The sequence below is a fragment of the Microcaecilia unicolor genome, chromosome 1, assembly GCF_901765095.1.
Source record: "Microcaecilia unicolor chromosome 1, aMicUni1.1, whole genome shotgun sequence".
Lineage (NCBI taxonomy): Eukaryota > Metazoa > Chordata > Amphibia > Gymnophiona > Siphonopidae > Microcaecilia > Microcaecilia unicolor.
Genome location: NC_044031.1, coordinates 44,608,790 through 44,636,782, shown reverse-complemented (window position 1 = coordinate 44,636,782; position 27,993 = coordinate 44,608,790). Strand labels below are relative to the sequence as shown.

Sequence of the window (27,993 nt, the reverse complement as noted above, 5' to 3'; positions counted from 1 at the left end):
TCTCAGGGGCATTAAGGTACAGGAAAGGAGCCTTTTTCAAATGAAGCAAAACTCTGGAATGAGGGGGGCATACAATGAAGTTAAGAGGAAATAGGGCTTAGGAGGAATCTAAGAAAGTATTCGTTCACAGAAAAGGTTGTGGAAACGTGGAATGGCCTCCCGGTGGAGGTCGAAAAGACGAGGACTGTGCCATAATTTAAGAAAGCGTGGGACAAGAATGTGGGATCACTTATGAACAGGAGGACTTAGGGTTATTGAGGATGGGCAGACTGGATGGACCATTTGGCCCTTATCTGCTGTCATGCTTCTATGTTTCTATGTGCATATTGCACATTGGAGGGAATTCTATGAATGGCGCTCAAAATTCAACACGTGCCCTTTATAGAATCACACTTAATGCCAATTCCTAGGCCTAACTTTAGGTGCCAGCATTTATGCCTGCTGAAACCTAGTGGAGATGCTGGCAAGCAAGTTAGGCATGCTGAGGCTATATGCTACAATTCCACATGCAACCTTTCAGAACACCTTGACACACCCTTGGCCATGCCTTGTAGAATAGTGCGTAGCTAGATGCACGCACAAATTTTAATAAATGCTGATTAACTTCAATAATTGGTTGTTAGCACCTGTTTATTGATGCTAAGGGCTCGTTACACAATTAAGTTGTGTGCACCCAAATTTGGGCATGGCATTCTGAGTGCTTACACAGAATCCAGGTTATGTTTACAAAGTGTCTACATTTATGCATGCATGTGCTGGGGTAATTCTCTAAACATCTAGCTGAGTAAAAAACTGATCTATGTGCTCACATCACTTATAAAAATGTCCTATAATATATGAAATGAAAATCTGAGCTGGGGAAGCATTTGCTTCCCTTCATTCAATATCACCATGGCAAGATAACTCTAATCAGTGGTTCTCAAGACACACTCAGTCAGTCAGGTTTTCAGGATAGCAACAATGAACACACATTAGGTAGATCTGCATACAATGGAGGTAGTGCAAGCAAATTATTCCATGCATATGAACTGTGGACATCTTGAAAACCTGACTTGGTGTGTCCCAAGAACCCCTGCTCTAAAATAATGAGAAAAGGTTATCTCCACAAGTATTTCTATATTCAAATGAATGTTTAATGTCTCGAGTTTGAAGTCTACTCACAATCTTACCTTTGCAATTATTTCTGAAATATTTTTCAGAGATTGTTTGATTGGATACTTTGCCATATCCCACTGGAACCGTGTTATATATGTCACCAAATCAACTAAAAAAAAATAAAAAAAAGTAACATTACTATATAAAACTACATCTCAGACAATCAGGGATATAGTAACATAGTAGATGACGGTAGAAAAAGACCTGCATGGTCCATCCAGTCTGCCCAACAAGATAAACTCATATGTGCTACTTTTTGTGTATACCTTACCTTGATTTGTATCTGCCATTTTCAGGGCACAGACCGTAGAAGTCTTGCCCAGCACTAGCCCCGCCTCCCAAACACCAGCCCCGCCTCCCAATCTCAGCTAAGCTTCTGAGGATCCATTCCTCAGAATGATGATCAATTCTTTTACATTACATATTTAAGCAGGAAGATACAAAGGACTATCAGCCATTAACAGATTAAATACACCTGTGGATAGCGAGTGATGAGGTAGGAGGTCAAGAATCCATATAAATGTAATTCAGTTACTAACATAACATCTCTTCCCAAGGCATCAGAAATTGTTTGTTATATTTAACAGCTATTTTATCTTTTGAACAGGGTGAGACACTGATGTCTTATAACATAGTTATACATTTCCAAACATCCTTCTGGACCTAAGTGACACTGATAATTGCTGGATCCCGTGTAAGCAGGTAAAGCCTTTTACAGAGTCAATGTACCCATAATCTGAAGATGGGATAGTGCACAGGCCTTCAAAGACCACAATTTCTTCAGATATGTTGCATCTGATGAAGGGACCTATGTAGTCTCAAAGGCTCATGCACGCCATCATTTCTGGATTATGTTGATTCTCAAAACATTACTGAGGACAACACAGATCCTAGAATTCTGCACTACAATGATAACCATAAGACCACTAAAGGGTAACGGGGAAGGGACCTGATATTTATTTATTTATTGCATTTGTATCCCACATTCCCCCACCTATGAAGGAATTAAGTCATACCTGATAATTTTCTTTCCATTAGTCCTTCCCATTATTTCAGAACCTGTGAGGATAGTTGTGTCCATTAACCAGGAGGTTGAGATAAGAGAACTGAAAACTGAGCTGAGACACTGCTCTTGGTATCCAGTCCAACTGCCCAGTATTTACACAGACAAGCAGTAAGGATACACTCAAATTAAACACAGCAACCTTAAACAACTCATGACCGGGCAGGAGAACTCCAACTTGTAACCTTCTGTAAGAATATCCATAACCCACTGGTGTCTGATTTGATTTTGGCCCACACCTCCCTGAAACTCCTGAAGATGTCCTCCCACTGTAGAAAAAGAAGAGAGGACCAACCTTGCATCACTGCAAAGCTCGAAAGGCATTGGGCGCTCTAAGAGGAGGACATCCTGTCTGCATGAAAGGAAGATTGGTGTGTCTGAAAGTGGGACTTCTGACCATATTGCTGACTGAGAGCCTCCTGAAGACAGATGTCCACAGGCTTTCAGCTTATCCTCCAGCAACTGCTGTGGCTTAGTTTCCCCCCAGTTCTTTCACCAAGTTACTGACATCTTCTCCAAATAGCCACTTGCCCCAAAAGAGCAGTTTAACTAGATGTGACTTTGACACAGTAACCAAAGTTGCCAATGTGCTGTGACAGTCAGATATATTGTGGGCCGTAACCCGTAACATTTCATAAATAGCATCCGCCAAGTAGGCCAACCCCGCTTCCAGCTGGGCATTATGGTGCCTGTCTTGTGTTGCAGACTGCTGATGCCACTTCAGGCATGCTCTAGCCATGAACGAGCTGCACACTGTCACCTGAAGGCTCAAAGAGGCCACTTCAAAGGCTTGTTTCAGTGAACCTTCTAGATTCCTATTCTGTAGGTCATTTAAGGCAATGCCCCCTTCCAACAGCAAGGTAACAAGGAGGTCTCTTTCTCCTCTGGAACCAACAGGTAGAGATGAGCCATCGCTCTTCCCACTCTCAACTCCATGTCTAGTGAGACCTACTCTGCTGTAATAAGAGCATAAGAATAACCATACTGGGACCGACCAATGGTCCATCTAGTTTAGTATCCTGTTTCCAACGGTGGCCAAGGTCACAAGTAACTGGCAGAAACCCAAATAATAGCAACATTCCATGCTACCAATCTCAAGGCAGGCAGTGGCTTCCCTATGTCTGTCTCAATAGCAGACTATGGTCTTTTCCTCCAGAAAACTTCTTTTAAACCCAGATACCTTACCACATCATCTGGCAATGAATTTCAGAGCTTAACTATTATTTGATTAAAAAATATTTCCTCTTATTTGTTTTAAAAGTATTTCCATGTAACTTCATTGAATGCCCCCTATTCTTTGTACTCTTGGAAAGAGTAAAAAAAAATTGATTTACTTTTACCCGTTCTACACCACTCAGGATTTTGCAGATCGCAAACATATCTCCCCTCAGCCGTCTCTTTTCCAAGATGAAGAGCTTTAACCTATTAGCCTTTCCTCATATGGGAGCAGTTCCATCTCCTCTATAATTTTGGTCACTCTTCTTTGAACCTTTTCTAACTCCTTTTTCTCGACATCTCTGCTGTGTTTGACACATTAGATCATCAAATAATCAAATATTGTTACGGTATTTGCGTGAATGTGGCCTTGATGGGAGTGTACTTAATTGGCTTATATCGTATCTAACTGGTAGGAAACAAGGAAGTGTGTGTAGGTGAGCAACTTTCCACCATGTGACCACTGAGTATTGAGTACTGTCATGTTCTGACATTTGGTGCATCATACTGCTTTTATGTGGATGACATTCAGTTTTTTCTTCCACCAACTGCGTCGGTTCCTGCAGTGCTAACCCAGCTGCAGATGATTTTTTAAGATATTTTCAGTTGGTTGACAAGTAATCGGTTTTGAATGCCTCCAAGTCACAATTGTTTTTGGTTACTTCTGACCCTACCTCTGTTTCCTGCAGTGATATTATCTGGTACTCCTACAAAAGTTTCCTACCAGGTACAAAATTTGGGTATTTTTTTGGACTCTTCTAAGTTTCAGGTAGAAATCAATTCTCAGTTTCTGACTAGTGGTAGAAATCAATAATTAGGAGTTCCTACTTTAAGTTGCTTTTGCTATGCAAGCTACATCTTCTGAAAATCAGAGCTACTGTGCTCTGATTTTCAGAACATTTTGCAAAGTATGATATTAAGTGGGTTGGATTACTGTAATATTGCCTATTTAGGCTTATCAGCCTACTGTATCCAATCACTGCAGATTCTGCAAAATTCTGCTGCACACCTTTTGTATGGATTGACAAAATATGAGCATGTTACTCCCTATCTTAAGATGCTGCGTTGGTTGCCGGTGGCCTGCTGCATTAAATTCAAATTATTGATGTTGGTTGACAACTCTTCATATTATTTGCACTATAACTTGCAACACAATGTGCAGACTCGTTCTTTGTGCTCTGCAGACACTTGTATGCTTGTGGTGCCTACATTTCAATATTCTTGGCTTGAACAGACAAGGAAAGGAGTCTACTCGATTGTTGGACTGCACAATTGGAATAAATTGCTACTGGAACTCAGAATGCAGGAAAATGTCATTTCCTATAAGTGCTTATTGAAGCATCATCTGTTTTGTTTAGCTTATAATTTGTCATGATGTGTCTGTTAATTCTGAATCCTCTTAATGCTATTTTGGAAGTTGTTTTATGTTTTTACTTGTTTTATTATGTATATATTTTTGTTCTCCGACTTGGATAAAGGCAGATTGTAAATAAATCTAAAAATTTAAAAAAGCTATTTGGGTCTACTTATAGAATAGGAAGGCAGGTGAAAAGCCACAGAGAGTGAAGGAGACAAAGGGGAGAGAGAGGGCACTGTACTCCCTAAATTACTGTCAATCCTACACAGCCAATCCCCACTTGCAAACACTCAAAATATACCACTCTTGCTTCAGCAAAAACTCCCAAACCTGTAGCTTATCTGAAACTAGTACCCCACGGGTTGCTAGAACCCTGCAGCAATCAGCCCAGATACAGATCTCTGAAATGAAGCCCCACACTGGACACAAACTCAAGCTCTGCTGCACCAGCGGTAAGGCCCCAGCATGCTTTCTTTCCCAAACTGGCAAGACAGAGCACGCTTCCATGAATCCTTTCCCCTGATGTCTGCGCACTGCTGCAAAATGACGTATAATGTGCACAAGTATCCCTTAGAGGGAACTATGGTGTACAGAAATATGTAAATGCAAATGTAACAGATCATATAAAGGAAAGTTAAGCTAACAGTAAGTTTACCTCCATTTGCCAATAGGTTTTCCTGAACTTTATCTTTACTGTCCTCCAGTACATCTGCCATATACTGGGCCACCTTCTTGACAACACTAGAAGATCAGAAATGAAATGTTAAAAGATAGATCATAGAAGTCCAAAACTGAATAACTAGATATTCTATTAAATCAAGATATTTAATTTTTAAGTACTAATTTCAACATTATTCATTTCACAGCTATCCAATTTTAAAGTTGTTCTCCACTTTCAGTTGAATTTGTCAACAGTTCATACAAGCTACTAATCTGAAAAAAATTACTTTGACTTCAGTTAGTATGCATATCAAGTTCTTTTTATTCAGAAAGGACAGAACATATGATACAACTGCACCTTGCATACTGTGTGCAGTTCTGGTCTCATCTCAAAAAAATAATATAACACATTTTATTTATTTATAAGTTCTTACATTTTGCTTATGTTTCAACATTTTTAATGGTGGAACCATAGAATTCACAAACAATAATTCCAGATATAACCATATCAATACACGCTGCATAGTTACCGCTCACAGATGTGCCACTAAAAGTTTTACATTTTCCACCCTCCACCCCTCCCCTCCAACCCCACCCCCCCAGCTAAGATAAAATACACATCTTGCGATAACCTCTTATCTAGTAAATGCGACAAGGTGCGATTCCCCATCTGTCCTACACCCCATTGGTAACATAACTTCATTGCACACAATTCAAACCAACAAGATCCAATACTCTCCAAGATTAACATAACAAATTCAAAAGCAAATTGCGCATCTCTATTCACATGTCTAAACCACCCAATCCCACCCACCCCCATGCCTTATCCCCCCACCCTCCCTGATGCATACACATGGATCAGCAGTTCAAAATGTAACTTCTTCCTTTGTGAGGTTTACATTCTGCTTATAAAATTAAAAATTGAACAAAGCAGATTACAATGAAATGGAAAATGCGCAGATAAGGCTACAAAAATGGCAAAGGGGATAGAATGGCTTGTTTACAAAGAAATGTTAAACAAATTAGGACCCTTCAGTCTGGAGAAAAGATAACTGAGAAGAGATTATAGAGATCTAACAGGTAAATATGGAATGGTTGTTCACTTTATCAAACAATATCAGGAGCAGAGGACTTCCATGAAAATTACAACATAACAGACTTAAGTTTTTAAAAGTATTTTTCCAGTGAGCAAAGTTCATATTAATAAAATAGCACACCGAATGATAGCAGATGGAAGACCAAAATGGCAAATCCAGACTGTCATCAAATCAGAGCTACTGCAACTACAACTCTCTCAAAATCTGCTTTGCTAGACAGTATATGCAAAAGCAGCTACTTGTTCCTTGCTTCACAGAAACATGAAAACAGAAAAACAGCATATGGCCGATCCAGTCTGGCCATCCATGCCATCCACTATTCCTATCCCTCCCTTAAGAGATCCTATGTACTTGTCCCAAACTCTCTTGAATTCAGATATTTTCATCTCCACTACTTCCAGTGGGAGGCTGTTACACAAATTCACCACCCTTTCCATGAAGTACTATTTCCTCAGGTTACTTCTGAGTCTAACCCCCTTTCACCTTCATCCTTTGCCCCCTCGTTCCAAACTTCCTTTCAACTGAAAGAGACTCGCCTCCTGTATGTTTATGCCATGGAGGCATTTAAACATCTATCATATCTCCCCTCTCCCACCTTTCCACAAAAGTATACATATTGAGATCTTTACGTCTGTCCCCATATGTTTCATGATGAAGACCACTGACCATTTTAGTAGCCACCCTCTGGACTGACTCCATCCTGTGTATATCTTTTTGAAGGTGCTGTCTCCAGAATTGTGCACAATATTCTAAATGAGGCCTCAAGAGAATCATATACAGGGGAATCATCACCTCCTTTTTCCTACTGGCCATTCCTCTCCCTATGCACCCAAAGATTCTTCTAGCTTTCGCTGTTACTTTTTCTACTCGTTTGGCCATCACATAAACCACATCAAAGTCCCACTCCTCTTTCATGTACAAAAGTTCTTCACCCCCTAAACTTGGGGTTTTCAACCCAGTCCTCGGGGCATATTTGAAAGCTCCAACTGGCTGGGCATTCCCTGAGGGCTGGGTTGAAAACCTCTGTCCTAAACTGTACCGCTTCATAAACCCACATCTTACTACTGCTTGATCAGTCATCCACTAATGATAGTGCATTCAGTTGAGCAGTACTAACCAAACTCTCTTTTTTATCTATACAACGGTTGCTTTAACATCACTCTGGGCCAGTCCTTACTAGACAATTTACCTAAAATGTTTAACAGCCATGAACTTGGGAGTTGCCCATGTGTGTGTCTGATTATATCCTGCTTGTTTACACAGAAAGCAAAGCTTCTTCTCTGTAGGCAGGATTAAATCAGGCACACAATTCATTTACATCTGCTTCAAAGTTTCACTACTTCTTGAACTATGAAACAGACGACGGAGAATGCTGCACATAGGAAAGGCCACACATGGTCAGACCTTCACACAGGGTTCTGAGTGCTGGTAGAACTGTTCTGTCCTGGCCCCATGTGGTAACATCACCCATTTGTGTGTCTAATTAATCCCGCAGTCTACAGAGAACATCTAAACTGTTACAGGTAAACAATTTTGCTGTCCCCACCTGCACATATACTCGTACACTGGCAACTTCTTAACTGCCAACTGAGTTCCCCCGCCTACCCTTGCCCCACAGCTATCCCCTAGTCATTTCTAGGATCACAATAACCTTAACAAACCTTGGGGAGTCCACACAGCTCCCAACAATAACACACAAATGCTGAAATCATTCAGACAAATCTGATTAATTTCTTTGACTGGGTGACCTGAGAGTTGGATCTTGGATCGAAGGAGAGCACTAGATATGGTGTATTTAGATTTTAACAAAGCCTTTGACACGATTCCACATAGATGACTAATAAATAAACTGAGTGGCCATGGTATGAGCCCTAAAGTGACTGACTGGGTTAGGAACTGGTTGAGTGGAAGGTGACAGAGGGTAGTAGTAGTAAACGAGCTCATTCTGAAGAAAAGAATGTTAGCAGTGGTGTGCTACAAGGTTCAGTTCTTGGGCCGGTTCTTTTTAACCATTTTTGTAAGTGATATTGCCGAAGGGCTTTAGGGAAAGGTTTGCCTCTTTGTACATACCAAAATCTACAATAGGGTAGACAGCCCTGATGGTGTGGATAACATGAAGAATGACTTAGCAAAGCTAGAGGAATGGTCTGGAATTTGGCAGCTAAGATTTAATGCTAAAAAAATGCAGGGTCGTGCACTTGGGCTACAAAAACCTGAGAGAAAGGTACAGTTTAGGAAGTGAATAACTTTTGTGCATGAAAGCGGAGTGGGACTTGGGTGTGATCGTATGTGATGATCTTAACCAAACAGGTAGAAAAGGCAATGGTGAAAGCTAGAAGGATGCTTGGTTGCATAGGGAGAGGAATAGCCAGTGGAAAAAAGGAGATCATGATATACCCCTGTATAAGACTCTGGTGAGATCTCATTTAGAATACTGTGCACAATTCTGGATGGAGTCAGTCCAGAGGGTGGCTGCTAAAATGGTCAGTGGCCTTCATCATAAAGCGTATGGGGATAGACTTAAGATCTCAATATGTATACTTGGAAGAAAAGCGCGGAGAGGGGAGATAGGTGAGAGACATTTAAATATCTATGTGGCATAAATACAGAGGAGGCAAGTCTCTTTCAATTGAAGGAAGCTCTAGAACAAGGGGGCAAAAGGATGAGGTGAAAGGGGACTCATTAGTAACCGGAGGAAATGCTTCTTCACAGAAAGGGTAGTGGAATTTGTGGAACAAAGTATTTTGTTTTATAAAAAGAGGTATCATTTACCTTAAATATATATATATATATATATATATATTACGAATTTTAAAAAATCTGACTGTGCATCAAACCTAGCTGTGCTTATGATCAGCTCGATACTCAATATGAATAAAAACTGCATTACCTTTCCACAAAATGAATCCAATTTTGCCAGCTCATCAGACAGCCCCATTAAAAACATCTAAAGTGCCAACCTAAAATTAAGGAACAGAAGAAAAAAGTGTAATATATTACATTTGAAGTACAAAATTCACAAGCAGCTGTACCACAACAATGACAAGGATGTATAGCAATAAGTAGTAACTTTGGCATTTACCACTTATATGCTGCAAACAGTACCATAGTGGGGTCTGACCATGGTCCATCTAGTCCAGTATCCTGTTGCCAACAGTGGGCAAGACAGGTCACAAGTACTTGGCAGAAACCCAAATCATGGCAACACTCCAGGCTACCAATTCCAGGGCAAGCAGTGCTTCCCATGTCTGACTCAATAGCAGACTAAGACTTTCTTCCAGGAACTTGTCCAAACCTTTTTTTAAACCCAGATATGCTAACCACTGTTACTACATCCTCTGGCAATAAGGTTCCAGAGCTTACCTATTCATGAGGAAAAAATATTCCTCTATTTGTTTTAAAAATATTTCCATGTATACTTCCTTGAGTGTTCCCTAGTCTTTGTACTTTTGGAATGAGTAGAAACTAAGAGACCCTTTTTGTTCTAAACCAAAGAGGTAGTGTTACAAAGCTTCTTCACATGTAAAGGGTTTTTATGCAACTGCATGACTATACATGCGTAAAAAGTACACGCATGAAAGTGTGAGCTACTTTTACATGATCAGCACAAACAGTGATGTGAAAAAGTATTTACCCCTTTCCTGAGTTCCCTATTATTGCATATATGCCTCACTGAATGTTTTCCGATCTTAAAAGAAAATGTAATATTAGACAAAAGGAACCTAAGTAAACACACAGAACAGCTTTTACAGTATTTCATTTAAGAAACAAGTTATCCAATACCGTATCACCCATGTGAAAAAGTAACTGCACCCTTAATCATCAGTGTGATCAATGTAATTGATAATTAGATTCTGCTCATTGAACACAGTCAGACCTGAATGCAGATAGCCCTGTTAAATCTAAACCTCATACATACCTTCTACTGCTATCACTATCTCCAGTTCTGCTGTTGCCTCTTATTGAGTAGATAAATTTGAAACACATCATAACTCCTGCTTCAAAGTGGTTGCACCATCCCTTTGGAACCAACTTCCCCTGGACATCAGACTCGTAAGACCTTCAAACAAAAACTGAAGACCTACTACTTTATTAAAGCACTTTCCCCAGACTATAAGGCCCTATAATATATATACTTTGTACACTTCCTGCCATTACCCTAACCAATTAGATCCTGTTTCTGCTCCCTATCCTATCTAGTTGCCCCTCACTCTCCCTACCAGATTTGGATTGATCTTTATAACCTAGGCCTCCTAATGTCTCTTTTCCTCTTCAATACTCCCTTTGAACAGCTCTTCCGTACTTGTTTTTTTATATTGTTTTCTATATTGTTTTTTTAAATTGCAATCCACCTAAATAAATGAACCTTACTATAAAAATGGAAAAATTAATTAATTACCTGATAATATTCTATCCTGTAGTCCCAAAGGATTAGTCCAGACAAATGGGTTGTGACTATCTCTATCTCTATCTCCACCTGCTGGATAGAGAACTCAGAGTTGTGTCTCATAAGCTCCTACACTTAGCAACCAAGCCAGTATTCGATAACAAAGCAGTGAAAGAGCGACTTCCAGAGAAAAAACTCCAGCCTCTAAATAGAAAAAGAACTATGAAATAAAGGGCAAAACTTGTGCCTTAGACATAACGGAACCAGAACAATACAAAACACCTAAATTACATAGCACCTTTGGGACTAAAGGAAAGAAATTATCAGGTAATTAACTAATTTTTTTCTTCCATTACGTCCCAAGGATCAGTCCAGACAAATGGGATGTACAAAAGCAATCCTTAAGAGGGGAGGGGCTGTAATATCCCTGTAGCGAGAACCGTAGCCCCAAAGGAAGCATCTGCTCGAGAAGACACATACCAACCGTAATGCTTAACAAAGGAATGAGAAGACCACGTCGCTGACTGACAGATCTCTGCCAATGAAATTGCCCTAGACTCTGCCAAAGAAGTTGCAAAGACCTGGTAGAATGAGCCTTGATGTGCATAGGAGCAGATCTACCCCTGGAACTCGGAGGAGGGAGGGAGGGAGGGGGGCCTGGAACTCAGAGGGACGTGGAGGGGCAGGGGAGTGAGATGCTGCACATTAATAATTAACCTCCCTCCCTCCATCCCCCATCCACATGCAGGCATGGTACGGTAGGTCTGGATATCTCCCTCTCCTCCCGGACTGCTGGCAGCTCTCTCTCTCTCCTCTCCCCTTACAACCCAAACCAGTTTACCTTTGCAGGAAGTCTTTGCCCTGCAGCGCCAGCTGTATGGAAAGGCTGCCTGCGACCTACACCAAGCCTTTCCCTCTGACCTGTCCTGCCCCCTTCTGACACAACTTCCTGTTCAGAAGGGGGTGGGATAGGTCAGAGGGAAAGGCCAGGTGCAGGCAGCCTTTCTATATAGCTGTCGATCACACTGCAAAGCAAAGACTTCTTGTCAAGGTAAACCAAGTTGGGTTGAGAGGGAAGGGGAGAGCAGCTGTCAGTAGGGGAGGGAGATATGCCGGACCAACTGTGCCTGTATGTGGAAGGGAAAAGAAGGGTATTGAAAGAGAACTACAGGGGAGGAAGGGGAGGACGGCATTAAGAGAGAATCGCAAGGGGGAGGAGGGCATTGAGAACCACGGGAGGGGGGCAATGAGACAGAACTATGGGGAGGGGAAGGGAGGGGGCATGGAGAAAGAACCGAGAGGAGGGGAGTGGGGCGCAGACAGAACCACAGGCAGGGAGAGGGGGAATTGAGAGAGAACCTTGGGCGCGCGAGGGAATTGAGAGAGAACCTTGGGCGCGCGAGGGAATTGAGAGAGAACCTCGGGGATTGTGGCAGTGGCAGTGGCAGCAGCAGGCGGGGGGGGGGGGAGAGAGAACCACGGGAAGGAGAGATGCTGGACTGTGCATGGGGGGAGGGGAAATAGAGAAGCAAACTAAGGGAGAGAAGGGAAGTGGAGGGAGAAGAGAGAGAGAGAGATAATGGACATGTGGTGGAGAGTGTGGAGGGAAGGAAGAAAAGAGTGGAGTTTTGGACTCGGATGGAGGGGGGGTTGGGAGAGAGAGAGAGATAATGGCCCTGGGGGTAGAAGGGAGAGAGTTGGCCGTGGGGGTGGAAGAAAGGAAGATATTGGGACTTCAATCAGTGACATAACCACGGGGAAGGGGAAGAGCCTTGGAGAACTGGCTCCCCACTTTGGGCTCAGGCCCCTCCAAAGCTGCCGTATCTGTTCAATAGCTGGTGGGGTAGGTAAAGCCCTGCCAACCACAGAAATCCACTGTTTGAGCCACATCCTTCCTCCTCATACTTTCTCAGGAACAAGGAAGTCAGCAGGATGCCTCTAGCCACCAACACTGCTCGGGGAGCGCCAGCATCTGTGGCTGGAGGTACCCAGCTGACTTCCTCACACCTGAGGCAGAACAAAGAGAAAGGGTGCTGCTTTGGCAATGGATTTCAATTGGCTGGGATTCAGCATACCCACCAGCAAATCTATAATATCAAATGAGGGAGAGGAAATGCATGCCCACCCTCCTGTGCCTCTCCCCATGGACTGCTGACTAAGCCCCATGATTAAGCACAAGATCAACATTTTTAATCACGCAATTAAAAATTTTAGTCTAAATGCAGCTCTACGTAAAATACACCTGTTTTGAAGTGAACATTTTGGCTATTTGGGGACAATATCTGGCCAGTGTCCTAGGGAGGATCCCATGGGCAAACTGCTGGGTAAAATGGATCTTCTAGGGATACAGGGAAGGGGGCTTCAGCTGTTAGTTTATAATGCAGTTTTGGTGAGGAAAAATGTATTCTTTGTCATTGGATGAGTGATACTACCCCTACACATTGGTTCTGGAGGAATATATTGAATTCACTAATGCTGTTGGAGCTGCACTACTCTAGATATACCCATAAGTGAAGGAAACGTTTCCTATAGATATGGGAACCCTATATATATAAGCACTTCTCTCAAAGCTCGTAATTATTTTGAACAATTTAACTGGATACTGATACCCCTTTCTAACTTGAATGGGTTTGAAAACCCAGGAGCACACTGGGTGGGGGGGGGGGGGGGGGTACTCATCTGCTGTTTGCTTTAATCATAAATTGATGATCTTCTATACTTAAGGTGTTTGTTGAATTCTTAATAAAGACATGTAAAATAAAACACGTGTTATGTGTTTACTCAGGTTCTCTCTAATATTACATTTTGTTTAATATCAGAAACCATTGAGTATAACATATATACAATAACAGGGGAAATCAGGAGTGAGGCGGACTTTTTCACATCATTGTATAATGGGGGAGGGGGGTTGAATACACATAAAAACAAAGTACAACACACACAAACATTTAGTACAATCACAGAAGCCTCTCTATTATACTGAATCCAGGCTAAGAATCACTTACTTTTAAATCAGGAATATTAAACTTTGAATTGAAAGAAAGATTGTTGTTTTTTGAAGTTGCAGAATGCAGTTTTTCCCACGTATGTTGACATGTTTTCTCCCCAGGCGCAGAAATTAACCAAAATTCTGTCATGCTTGCTTTTGCTGTGTCTTTTTGCAAATGATGCACTGAAGAAGAAAGTAGAAAACAGAATTAACAATTATTTCCATAAATAAATGAATGAATGGCAGATTCACAATCAAAGTCCTTAGGTATATCAATATACCGAAAAAATAAGGATGTATAATGTACTTCAGATTAAACACAAAATAAGGGAAAAATGTGTTCATAGATGATACAATGGACATTTATTTGTATTTTCTGTTTAATTTAAAATTCATTACAGATTCTCACGTTTTTAGAAAATTAATACACCTAAAGACTTATGTATTTGACTATTTTCATGCCTATACTTCAGTAGAAACTTGTTTCCCTCCTTTTTTGTGGGTGTAAAGATTTTTAAAACAGAAGCAGCTACTACGCAACAGTTATATCAATTTTCATGAAACTAGGATAATAGAGGTTCTGTGACAGACTACACTACAGGTACCAAGGGAAAAAAATACAACTTATATTGTGAATCCAACATGGACAGTAAAAGTACCTGTATATAATATATTTACCACAGTTTATAAGATTCTTCTTACATGTACTTTGTAATGCTTTTCTTTACTATGTAAGCCGCATTGAACCTGCTGTATGTGGGAAAGCGCAGGGTACAAATGTAATAAATAAAATAAATATGTAAACCACTTTGAAACTTATCAATCATAATACCAAGATATCCTGCACGTCTTATATTCCGCCAGAACCGATATACTCATATCACCCCTCTTCTCAGGTCACTTCACTGGCTTCCAATCCGATACCGCATTCAGTTCAAGCTTCTCATTCTTACCTACAAATGTACTCAGTCTGCTGCCCCTCACTACCTCTCTACCCTCATCTCCCCTTATGTTCCCACCCGAAACCTCCGTTCACAGGACAAATCCCTCCTCTCAGTACCCTTTTCCACCACTGCCAACTCCAGGCTCCGCCCATTCTGCCTCGCCTCACCCTATGCCTGGAACAACCTTCCTGAGCCCTTACGTCAAGCCCCCTCCCTGCCCATCTTCAAGTCTTTGCTTAAAGCCCACCTCTTCAATGCTGCCTTCGGCACCTAACTCTTACCTTCAGGATATCCAGACTGCCCCTATCGAACTGACTATTCACTTGTCCTTTAGATTGTAAGCTCTTTGAGCAGGGACTGTCCTTTTATGTTAAATTGTACAGCGCTGCGTAACCCTAGTAGCGCTTTAGAAATGTTAAGTAGTAGTAGTAGTAGTAGCAGCCAGGGATTACAGACAGCTGAAGAGTGCTTGGGAAAAGGAATTAGGGGTTGGAGTAGCATTATGGGATATCACTAAATCGATAGCACGAATACCCTTGTTAGTATCTGATGCTCGTCTGAGAGAATGTGCCTATCGCTGCATTCACAGGGGATATGTAACTACAGCTCAACTAGCCCATATGGGAGGGAATCGGAGCCCAGAATGTCTCAAATGTGGAAAGGACCCTGGCACAATGCTACATATGTTTTGGAGCTGCCCCACCTTGAAAAGGTTTTGGACACAGGTCCGATGTTTTTGGGAGGAACGGCTGGGGCTTCGGATCCTGGGGACAGCTGAACAATTGCTTTTAGACATCCTGGGGTCATTTAGAGGGCAGAATCGATTTGAAACAACATTGCTCCATAAGATGAGCTTACTGACCAGGAAATGCATCTTACAGTACTGGACAATTAAAGATCCTCCAGCATATTGGCACTGGAGAAACCAGTTGCACCAGCTGGTATCTTGGGAGGCTGGAGAATCCCGGCTCTCAAAGAACAAGAGAGTCACATTTTTGGCTGTCTGGGGTCCTTATCTGCGAAGTCTAAGCCATAGAGGTCGTAGTTTACTCTTAAATGCAGGGTGAACTCCATTTGCTGTTACTGAATAGATCTCCAGGTCTGGGGGGGGGGGGGGGGGGGGGGGGGGAGGATAAGTACATCCTGATGGGAGTAAATAAAAATGCTGTAATAAAAAATTCAAAAATGATACATGTTCATTAACAAATGGTTGTATAGTTAGATCGAGGTTTGATGAACGTTATATGCAGTGCCTTGTATGACAATGTTTATGTTGCTGCAATATCAATAAAAACCGTTTAAACATAAAGACTGTCTTTAGAGTCACATCCTTCTCCGAAGCTCGCCTCAGCAGCTGGAAGGGCAAACACTGAAGAGACTTTAATACTAGCCCCAGGTTCCAAGCCGGACAAGGGGGGCCCGCACGGGAGGTCGGAGCCGAAGCACCCCTCTAAGAAACTGTGCAATGTCCGGATGCGCAGCCAGGGAGAGGCCAGCAACCTTCCCATGAAAACATGCCAAAGCTGCCATTTGTGTAGAGAGAATCCACTTACGTGGAGAACTCAGTAGATCCCACGGGGCGTGAAATGAGAATGCGAAAGGTGGGAGTATAAGCGAGGCTATCCAAAGACTGAAACCAGGGTAAACTTAAAATATATGACGTTTAATAGTTTAAAACAAATAATAATAAAACAATTGTACATAGAAAATGACTCGACATAACGTTATGTTTCGGCCGGATGGCCTACATCAGGAGTCTATGAATAAAACAATGAAAAGTTAAAGTTAAAAAATACAATCAAATGCCAAAAAGGGGAACATATAACAGATATATGAATAAGCAACAACAAAGAAGAAATAATTTTAACCATGCTAATATGAATGCATGTTCGTTAAGCAATAATAATAAACATATAATGCATATATAAGCTGACAACAAAGGGATAAATCAAAATAAGAGAAGGTATGAAAACAGAGAAGATATGAAAACACAGATGCCTATGCTCTTCGATTGGTTTTTCTTGAGTTTTGAGGTTAGTTGTTCATATTTATTATTCTCCCCTTTTTTCTTTTGTGATTTTCACGTTCCACTAGTTATCATTTTTTATTCATTTTTTTCACTGTCTTATTACAGATTTTGTGATTATACCCATTGATTAATCTTTAGTCATTGTTTACCCCAGTGACCAGGTCAGTTTTTTTCATGTCCCATAAATATTTATGAATGTACATGTAATTTTGTGTTTTTCATATATTTTGCTTTATGGCATTTATGTTCCACATCGTTAAAAAAATACCCTGCCTGATATCAGTGATCCTCTGGACAATCTTTTTTAGGCCATAGGAAATGTGGACGATGCAGTGTGTGTGCTCTTTGTATAGAGACTAACAGTTTTATTCATCCCACTACTAAAAAACATTTTCCGTTGAAGCATTCGTCCAATTGCAATACTCATTATATTATTTATATCATCCAATGCCCTTGGCTCCCTATTATATGTGGGTAAAACCATCAGGTCCATCAAAACACGTATTATTGAACATAGAAGCTGCATATCAAGAAATGTTCAGTCAGCACCCCTGGTTCAACATTGGCAGGCAGCTAACCATACTACAGCAGATATTAAATACTTTGAGGTAGATGCACTAAACGTTTTTCATCGTTAAATGAGCCCTCAGGGAAGAATTTCCTATCCTTTCCATGCACTTAAGCCTATTTTCCGACAACAGTAGCAGCTAACGAAACGGAATGGAGATGAGCAATTAGTGTGAAAACCCCATTGAAACGACATGCACTAACCTTTTCCGATTGCCTTTACGCAGGAAAAAGGCAGGAAAACTAACGAGAGGTCTGGACCTCTCGTTAGGACAGCTCCGTGGCAGGAAAAAGTGTTAAGTGAAAAAATAAACAAACTTTGAGCCAATCCCAGCGCATTAGCAGAGCTAAAAGCGCTGTGATTGGTCCAAAGGACCTCAGAAAAACACAAAAAAAAAAAAAAATAAAAAAAGGATCGGGAGGGGGGAAGGGCGCCCATCAGGAGCGTCCTGTACGGACGGCCTGGCCCCCCCCCCCCGCTGCTCCCCACTTTCCGCCGCTCCCCCCACCCCCGAAAAAGCAAACTTCTAGAAGCCCCTGCCCCCCTCCCTTCCTCACTACTCTCTCACCTCAGCTCCGCCTCCCGACATCCTCCATCCGTGCCCGCCCCCTTTTGGGGTCGTCGCCGCCATTCCCCTCCTCCATCGGGCCCCCCTTCCTCTTACCGGGCCCGTGCAGCGCCTCTCTCCTCTGTCCGAAGGCGCTGCACGGGCAAGAAGGAAAGCTGAATCAGCTGATGCCTGCCTTCGCCTAGCTTCGATAGAGCGTCTTTCTCCTCCTGGGCCCGCCCCTGTCTGACGTCAGTAACCTACGTAGGTTACTGACGTCAGACAGGGGCGGGCGCAGCAGAAGAAAGACGCGCCATCGCGAAGGCAGGCATCAGCTGATTCAGCTTTCTTCTTGCCCGTGCAGCGCCTTCGGACAGAGGAGAGAGGCGCTGCACGGCCCGGTAAGAGGAAGGGGGGCCCGATGGAGGAGGGGAATGGCGGCGACGACCCCAAAAGGGGGCGGGGCACGGATGGAGGATGTCGGGAGGCGGAGCTGAGGTGAGAGAGTAGTGAGGAAGGGAGGGGGCAGGGGCTTCTAGAAGTTTGCTTTTTCGGGGTGGGGGGAGCGGCGGAAAGTGGGGAGGGGGCAGGGGCTGCTAGAATTTTGCTTTTTCGGGGTGGGGGGAGCGGCGGAAAGTGGGGAGCAGCGGGGGGGGGGGGGCAAGGCCGTCTGTACAGAACGCTCCTGATGAGCGCCCTTGCCCCCTCCCGACGCTTTTTTTTTATTTTTGTTTTTATTTGGGAGCCATGTGCTTGCGATTTGACTGTGTTTTGACTGTTTGTGGCATGCGCAGAGCAGCTAACATAACGCTTGGCTGCTCTGCGCATGATTTGGGGGCCGATTAACGATGTGTATTGTGATTCTTTGATACATTGTACGTTTCACTACCGATCTCAGCATGTGTGACTTTTTTTTTTGGTGCATTTTTCGTTATTTTAAAATCGTTAGGGACTTTAACGATTTAGATTTTTTTACGTTTGGTTGCTGCATCTGCCTCTTTATGTTTAAAACTTTCACTAAGAAATGGCGGGGAGGTGACATTGATAGACGTATACTGCAGGAAGAACAAAAGGTGATTTATGATTTGAACACCCTTAGCCCTAATGGCCTGAATAATGAGATAGATTTTCGCCCGTTTCTATGACATTCATTACTTATTATCTTCATGTACATTCAGATGATTTTGACTGGAATTTTAAATTGTTTTCAATGATCTTATCTTCAATATTCATCAATTTATGTACACTTCACGCCACACACAAATGTATACGTGGGGCGGTTCTTTTTTATTATCATTTATATAATATGGTTTATTTTTTATTATTTCGTAATTATTAATCTATTTTACACAAGATACTGTACATCATATATTTTGAGTACGTCTATATATGATTCTGATATTTTTCATGCTCATACCGCATCTTTAATTTGCATACATTAGTGTTCAATTATATGTACATACATAATATTTATTTTTTTGTTTTCATTTTTTGGCAAGCATGCTTATTATTTATTTGACCCTTTTAAAATTATTTTTATTTATTGTTTTTTGTGGTTTTTTCATTTTAGTTTGGTCTTAAGCCTCAAATTACATTCATAATTTCCCTTCTGAGTGGTTACTTACCCTATGTTTCACATAGTTTTTCCTGGAATATGTTACATTAGCTTTACTTTTTTATCCCCATTTTCAAATATGTTTTGTATAATTTTTTAAATTTTGTGATTCACGTTTTTCCACAAGTTTTTTTCCCACAAGATATTTATGTTCAAATATTTTCTATCATTACCTACTTTTTTATTTTATTTCTCATGGTCATTTTACCTTTTTCTCACTGGAGCTGGTTCTTCCAGAGGAGTTTGTTATTCTTCTAACTTTTTTTCATTAGTTATCTGTCTTTATCCTCTCTTGTGATTGCATATACGTTTGACTTTAGGAGCATGCCCTTTCTGCTATAGTACGTTTGACTTCAGTAGCATGCCCTTTCTGTTGCAGTACGTGAGGCACGGCGCACCACTTTAATAGTACTATTCTGCGGCACGTCGGGTCATAGTCCCACCCATTATCATTTTCATTTTTTTAAATATACTTTTCCTTTTTCCCCCCCTTTTTTTCTTTTTTGTTTCCTTTTTAGTTTTGTGTGCCCTGTTTTTGAACAACAATCGGATGGCGTTGTCTGTGTAACGGCATGTTTATGTTTCCTTGACTCTGCCCTACGACACGCCGTATCGTAGCCCCGCCGATTCAACGCATACCGCGTATAGCTTTTATTTTTACTTTTGCAGATTTTCGTTTTTTATATTTAGTTTTGCTACACTGTTCTCATTTTTTGTCGAAATGTTTATACTGCGTATTATTTTGTCCCTATTTTTATTCATATTTACGTCCATCATGACATCATCCTTTGAGATCGTGCGTTTTTTCTTTATTTGACTTTGTAGCAGCATACGCTTTTGTTTTCTTATCGTTGGTGCAGTACGCTGCAGCAGACGGATCAATTATGTAACGGTCTTTTTCAAGGTATGTTTTTCTTCACTACCGTGAGGGTATCTCTTATGTATATTTTTATCATATGTTTAAATACCATCCTCATGAGCGTTAGGCTGCAAGTACTGCCGACGTTGCCACAGAGCTTATTACAGTTTGACTTAAGGCCAACTGCTTTCTAGTTTTGGACCATTGTGGGCACACATGCATTATTGACCACGCTGTTTTTGTTTTTTTGTTTCTTGTAGACCTCCTTCTTTTGTAAATCCTGTCCGCAGATTTTTCGATTGGTTTTTCTTGAGTTTTGAGGTTAGTTGTTCATATTTATTATTCTCCCCTTTTTTCTTTTGTGATTTTCACGTTCCACTAGTTATCATTTTTTATTCATTTTTTTCACTGTCTTATTACAGATTTTGTGATTATACCCATTGATTAATCTTTAGTCATTGTTTACCCCAGTGACCAGGTCAGTTTTTTTCATGTCCCATAAATATTTATGAATGTACATGTAATTTTGTGTTTTTCATATATTTTGCTTTATGGCATTTATGTTCCACATCGTTCGAAGAGCATATGGCATCTGTGTTTTCATACCTTCTCTTATTTTGATTTATCCCTTTGTTGTCAGCTTATATATGCATTATATGTTTATTATTATTGCTTAACGAACATGCATTCATATTAGCATGGTTAAAATTATTTCTTCTTTGTTGTTGCTTATTCATATATCTGTTATATGTTCCCCTTTTTGGCATTTGATTGTATTTTTTAACTTTAACTTTTCATTGTTTTATTCATAGACTCCTGATGTAGGCCATCCGGCCGAAACATAACGTTATGTCGAGTCATTTTCTATGTACAATTGTTTTATTATTATTTGTTTTAAACTATTAAACGTCATATATTTTAAGTTTACCCTGGTTTCAGTCTTTGGATAGCCTGGCTTATACTCCCACCTTTCGCATTCTCAAGGCTGCCATTTGAACACGCAGGGAATTATAGGCCAAGCCTTTTTGTATAGCATCGTGCAAAAAGTCAAGTATCGGCGAGACAGAAGCCCGCATGGGTGTGATCGCTTTAGAAACACACCAAGCCTCAAACTGGCGCCAGATCCGAGCATAGGCAACGGAAGTGGAACGCTTGCGGGCCTGCAAGAGAGTGGAGATGACCTTGTTAGAATAGCCCTTGTCTCTCAATTGCACCTCTCAATAGCCATGCCGTAAGACCAAAGCGGCAGGGATCCTCCATGGTCACCGGACCCTGCGTCAACAGGTTCGGTACCAGAGGCAAAGGAAGGGGAGCCTCCACCAGCATCCGCCGGAGGTCCGCATACCACGGCCGCCTGGGCCAATGAGGATCACTACTCCTTGATGCAGCCGAATTTGCAGGAGGAGTCGTCCTATTAAGGGCCAAGGAGGGAAAATATACAGGAGGTCCAGGAGCCAGGGTTGAGCCAAGGCATCCAACCCCGCTGAGCGAGGATCTCTCCGTCTGCTGAAAAAGGACGGGACTTTGGCATTTTTGCTTGAAGCCATAAGATCCGCTACGGGCATTCCCCATTTGGCACAGAATTGAAGGAACACTTCGTCTGCCAGTTCCCACTCCGCAGGATCGATTTGATACTTGCTTAGAAAATCAGCTTGCACGTTGCTCTGACCTGCTATGTGAGCTGCTGACAGAAGCTGCAGATGTAGCTCAGCCCAGTGGCATATTTGAGCGGCCTCTGCAGCCAGTTCTTGTCACTGAGTGCCTCCTTGGCGATTTATGTAGGCCACTGCTGTCATGTTGTCCGACAGAACTCTGACAGCCAGTCCCTCCAGAGTCTTGTGAAAGGCCAGAAGAGCCTGAAATATCGCTCTCAGTTCCAAGCGATTGATGGACCACCCCGTTTCCTCGGGTGTCCGCAGACCCTGGGCATAGCTTCCCTGGCAATGTGCTCCCCAGCCCTTCAGGCTGGCATCAGTTACCACCAGGCACCAATCGGGAAGCGCTAGCAGCATTCCTCGCCGCAGCATGCAGTCTGAGAGCCACCACTCCATACTTAATCGGGCCGCAGGGAGCCACGTGAGTCTGCGTTGATAATCCTGGGACATAGGAGACCATCGTTGAAGCAGGGCAATCTGCAGAGGTCTCATGTGCGCTCTGGCCCATGGCACCACTTCCAAGGTGGCCGTCATCGACCCCAACAGCTGGACAAAGTCCCAAGCTCGTGGGCGAGGCATCCTCAGGAGCAGACGGACCTGATTCTGAAGCTTGCACCGCCTTTGGTCGGGTAGAAAGACAAACCCCGAGGCCGTGTCGAACCTGACCCCCAAATATTCTAGAGATTGAGACGGGATCAGGTGACTTTTGGGTACATTGACGACCCAGCCCAGAGATTGCAGTACTGAGACCACTCTGGCTGTTACATGACGACCCTCTTCTGCAGAGTCCGCTCTGATGAGCCAGTCGTCGAGGTACGGGTGAACCTGGATACCCTCTCGCCTGAGAAAAGCAGCTACTACCACCATTACCCTTGGAAAAGGTTCGGGGAGCTGTGGCGAGGCCAAAAGGCAAGGCCCGAAACTGGAAATGATTTCCCAACACCGCAAACCGGAGGAACCGTTGGTGCAGGGGCCATATAGGAACGTGCAAGTAAGCTTCTTTTAGGTCCAGAGACGTGAGGAATTCTCCTGGCTGTACCGCCGCAATGACGGAGCGCAGAGTTTCCATGTGAAAATGCTGCACTCTTAGTGACTCATTGACTTTCTTTAAGTCGAGAATGGGCTGAAAAGACCCACCTTTTCGTGGCACCACAAAATAAATGGAATAACGACCGCAGCCGTGTTCGGCGGGAGACACAGGGATAACCGCTCCAAGGTGCAACAAGACTTGTAAGGTCTCCTGTACAGTCGCCCGTTTGACAGCAGTACCGCATCGGGACTCCACAAACACGTCTCTCACCGGGGCACCAAATTCCAATCAGTAACCTTCTCTGATCAGGTCCAGGACCCACTGATCTGAGGTAATCTTGGTCCACTCCTCGAGAATGAAGGAAAGGCGTCCTCCTACAGCTGTAAAGGAGGAGTGGACCGGCGTCCCATCATTGTGGTGGACGGCCCTGAACTCCTGGCCTTGAGCCTGCCGCTGCGGAGCATCTGTCCGAGCAAAAGGAGTTCCTCTGCTGAAAGAGGGTACGTTGAGTAAACCCAGCAAAGCGCCCCGGGAAAATACCGTCTAGCTTCAAGGAAGCGAGGTCTGGAGGAGGGAACCACTTGACCCTTGGAAGAAGGCCGCGACCTATCCTCAGGTCTTTAACAATCTTCTCCAACTCCTCTCCAAATAACAGAAGGCCCCGAAAGGGCAACTTCACCAGCCTTTGCTTAGAGGCCATGTCAGTCGCCCAATACCGTAGCAATAGAAGGCGGCGGGCAGACACCACCACAGACATCCGTTTAGTCGAAGCTCTGACCAGATCATAGAGGGCGTCATCTTAAAATGACAAGGCCGACTCCATGCGCGGTGCAACCTCAGCGAGGGACTCTGCACCATCCACGGGCTGTTCCACTGCCTGTTGTAACCAAGAGAGGCAGGCTCGAGCAGCATAAGAACTGCAAACAGACGCTCTTAATGCTAGGCCCGAAATCTCAAAGGACCGTTTTAGCGCTGATTCCAGCCCCTGGTCCTGAATGTCCTTCAGGGCGACCCCTCCCTCTACTGGGAGGGTGGTCTTTTTTTATTTATTTGTTGCATTTGTATCCCACATTTCCCTACCTCTTTGCAGGCTCAACGTGGCTTACAATACATCATGAATAGTGGAAATGAGAAGAGAATAGACAATTGGTATTACAGAAGGATTTTGGGTTACATGACAATGATAAAGCAAAATAGTGAAATAACAAGAAAACATTTTAAGATAATTCTAAGGCATCCACTTTAGGCATCCCAAAACGGGCCAAGTGCTCCTCACTCAGAGGGTAAATATGCCCCATCACCCTGGCCACTTTCAAGGGCCCCTCGGGATCAGCCCATTGAACAGAAATAAGCTCTTGGATGGAATCATGCAAAGGAAAGGCACGAGCAGGCTTCTTAGTACTCGCCATCCTCGGATTGCCAGAGGAGGCCTCACCTTGAACAGGGTCATCAATAGAGAGAGCCTGTAAGGCATCAGAGATAAGTGCTGGCAGCTCATCGCGGTGGAAAATCCGAACCGCAGTGGGATCATCCAGATCCAGTGGCAAACCGGCTTCTTCCTCTGGCTCTTCAGACCACGAAGGTCTGCCAGATCCCTCAGAGTCCCCACAGCCCGACCACGGGGGGGGAAAAGGGGGGAGCGCCACTCTCCGACGGGGAATTTACCTGTCTATGCTTAGCGTGCATCCAACGCTCAGGGGCATCCACATGTGGCATCAGCCCCGGGCCATCATCAGTCAGAGGGGAACCAGGTAGCAACGCAGTGTCAGACACCTGCGGCAGAGCTCTTTTCACCATGAAGGCTTTATGTAAAATAAGCACAAACTCGGGGGAGAAAAACTCACCCTGACCTCCCAATTAGGAGCCACGGGGAATGGAGCTCCTCTGGTAGCCTCGGCCCGAGGCGCCCATCTGCTCTCCTCTGCAACTGCAGGGCTCGAGCCATGCGGCGCTTCCAAGATGGCACCCGCTGCCAGCTCCATCGAGCGGGAAGAATCATTGCTCACCATGCTCATACTGGCTCTACCGTCTAAACAGCACGTTTTACAGAGCCCCGCTGCTGATCTGCGCTTGCCACAATGGGAACAGCGCTTAACTCCCTCAGCAGCCATCGCCGAAAAACAGCAGAATAAAATTCAAAATGGCGGCTTCGCGCCAAAATCACCCCGATCGGAACGCCATCCGCGGGCCCTCCCCAGAGGAGCCAAGTACCGCTCTTACCTCAAAGGATCGAGTCTATGAGCTCCGGACACGCTGCACAGTCAGGAAAAGCCTCAGAAATAGCAGCGCTGAAAAGCGCGTTTTTTTTTTTTAACGCTGTGAGGAAAGTTGGAGGCAAACAGCTACAGAGGCACTCCGGAGGCAGAACAGGGTGGGAAAGGCAGGGAAAGGGCAAACCTATATGCCTGCATCCTCACAGGGGGAAGGGTAAGGCAGGGAAAGGGCAAATCTATGTGCCTTTAAAGTGGGCTCCACTTAGCCACAACACCCCTGCTACAACTGGCAAAAGCACAGGAGCCACCCCAGGCACAATCTTCAAGGAGCTGAACAAGCTGCATCCAACCCTGCTGGGAGATAGAGAAATACTGAGAGGCAGATGGAGCTAGCCATCCTAGAGGCACTATGGTTTTCATGTTCTCTATCTCCCCCTGCTGATAAGTGGACACAACCCATTCGTAATGGATTCATCTGCTACTGATGACAAGGAAAAGCTAGCTTGTAGTTTCTGGAATTTCTACCTAACTACACAACCAAGTTTGAATACATTTATGAAACTCAAAAGGATTATCAGTATTTCTAAAGGAAGATGATTCCATAAAAATACCAAAGAACAAGAATAAGCACGCTTATGAGTACACACAAGTTTAAAAGAATTTGCAGAAGGAAGAAAGACGTGTCTCTCACCTTCAGAATGCAAAGTACAAAGGTATATACAAAGGTAGCTTCTTAAGCACATACTTTAGCGCTATAGAATGAACATTTTTGAAAGCCAAAACCAATAGTTTAAAACAGCAACCCTTCTCGCCAGTGCAGAGATGACAAAACAGGAGAAATACGACAAAATTTTGAGGCGTTAGTAGTATAGTATAACTCAGAATAAAATGATACTTTATATCACCTAAAATAAAATGCTCTCAAAAGTACCAACTTTTCTTCCCTCGCACAAAGGTGGGACCAACCAACAAATCATGCCAATGGAACATAATGAACAAGGAGGTTGTGTTTAATGATAAATGACATATATTCAAAACCACCGCCACCTCGTCTTCATCCTGATCATCACCACGGTCTATCGCTTCCTCACTAATACCTGATCCTTGGGCTAAGGGAGTGAGGGGCAAAAACTGCTCCTTATCCATCCTTGATCTCTTGACCTTGGGACCTCCTTCAATAGGTTATTGGTCCCAGGAATACTAGTTCTGGGCCATCTTCATTATGAAATTTGAGGGGGGGGGATCCCACTAGAGCGGTTCCTGGTGTTCTTCCTGGAGATAAAGAGGATCACAGCATCTTGGACCTGGCTACTAGTTCCCAGTCATCCTTACCCTGAGGGAGGGTACCTGTTTCCTCCATTTGAGGTTGTGCTACGGGGACATCAATCAGTGCTTCCTGAATCTGTGCCTCACGGAGTAAGCAAAATAAGCCCACCATCAAGTTGTTTCCTCTCTCCACAGATGAATCATCTCCTGCCTCTATCAGCCTTACACATCTTGAAACTCGCTGACCTGCAACGGCTGCAACCCACAGCCCTCTTTTGCCACACTTGCTTCTCTCTAATAGCTTCCCTTTTGCAAGGGATAGCTGTTACTGCCAAGCAAACTTCTTTTCAAAAACTGACTTTTTTTTTTTGTAGGCAAAATGAGACTTTAGGAAAGCAACGTCAGAAAAAAGTGACTTGATAAGTAGGTCTGTCTCACTGAGAACACTGCTAGGGAGAGAGAGAGAGAGAAAGGCTGCCAAAAAGCCCCCTACCCCACTCCTATGTGAAAAAATATAGAGTAGGAAGGGAGGGGCAAAGCAGAGAGACACTGATGCCATCACCACCACTATATAAACATGGCTCCACTGGAATCTGCTGCAGTTGGCATCTGTGGTATGAAGTAGGTAGGTATGTAAGTTTGTTGGAAATTACATTTCCTATGTTGTCTCTTGCCTGAAACGAAAATAAAATCCTGAACATGTTTTCACTTTTTCCTTATAGTGTGCACACTATCAGGAAAGAGTGCTCACTGCTAAAGAAACTGGAGCGGAGGAGAAGCCTAATGGTTAGAGTCGCAGGCTGAGAACCAAGAACTTGGTTTAAATCTCACTGCTGCACCTTGTGATCTTGGGCAAGTCACATAACCCTCCATTCCCTTAGGTAGAAACTTAGATTGTGAGCCCTCAATGACAGAAAAGGAAAAATTATGTCTTACCTGATAATTTTCTTTCCTTTAGTTGCAGCAAATTAATCCAGGAACTAGTGAATTGTGTCCGTCTACCAGCAGGTAGAGATAGAGATCACCGATTTCAACCCAGCGATATAGCATGGCTAGCTCCTCTGAAAATTAGTATGTCATCTACCAAAGCAGCCCACCAAGCCAGGCCCCACAGTCCTCCACATCCACCGGGACTACCTGTTCAAACCTTGAGCCATGCTGCACTCCTCTGTTCCAGCCAGCACAACAAAGCGCCTGGACCTCCAGGCCCAAAGCTTAAGAGAAACAGACAACCATCTGTAAGTTTGAATAAATAAGAGGATCTACATCCGTGTCCAAAGAATCTCACATGTCTCATACGTCATGCCTTTTTTTGTGTTATACTTAGTCCTCTTCATTTCAAAG

General features: G+C 43.2%; 1 protein-coding gene across 1 annotated transcript in view; it reads right to left on the bottom strand.

The window, feature by feature from the left end:
- LOC115460030 (V-type proton ATPase subunit C 1-like) overlaps positions 1-27,993 on the bottom strand; it is a 109,182-nt gene that overhangs the window by 69,352 nt on the left and 11,837 nt on the right. The window contains 6 exon segments of the mRNA XM_030189886.1: positions 1,170-1,264; positions 5,446-5,531; positions 6,027-6,033; positions 9,446-9,488; positions 9,490-9,507; positions 13,940-14,106. Of these exon segments, the coding sequence (XP_030045746.1) occupies positions 1,170-1,264; positions 5,446-5,531; positions 6,027-6,033; positions 9,446-9,488; positions 9,490-9,507; positions 13,940-14,071 (381 nt within the window). The 5' untranslated portion in view covers positions 14,072-14,106.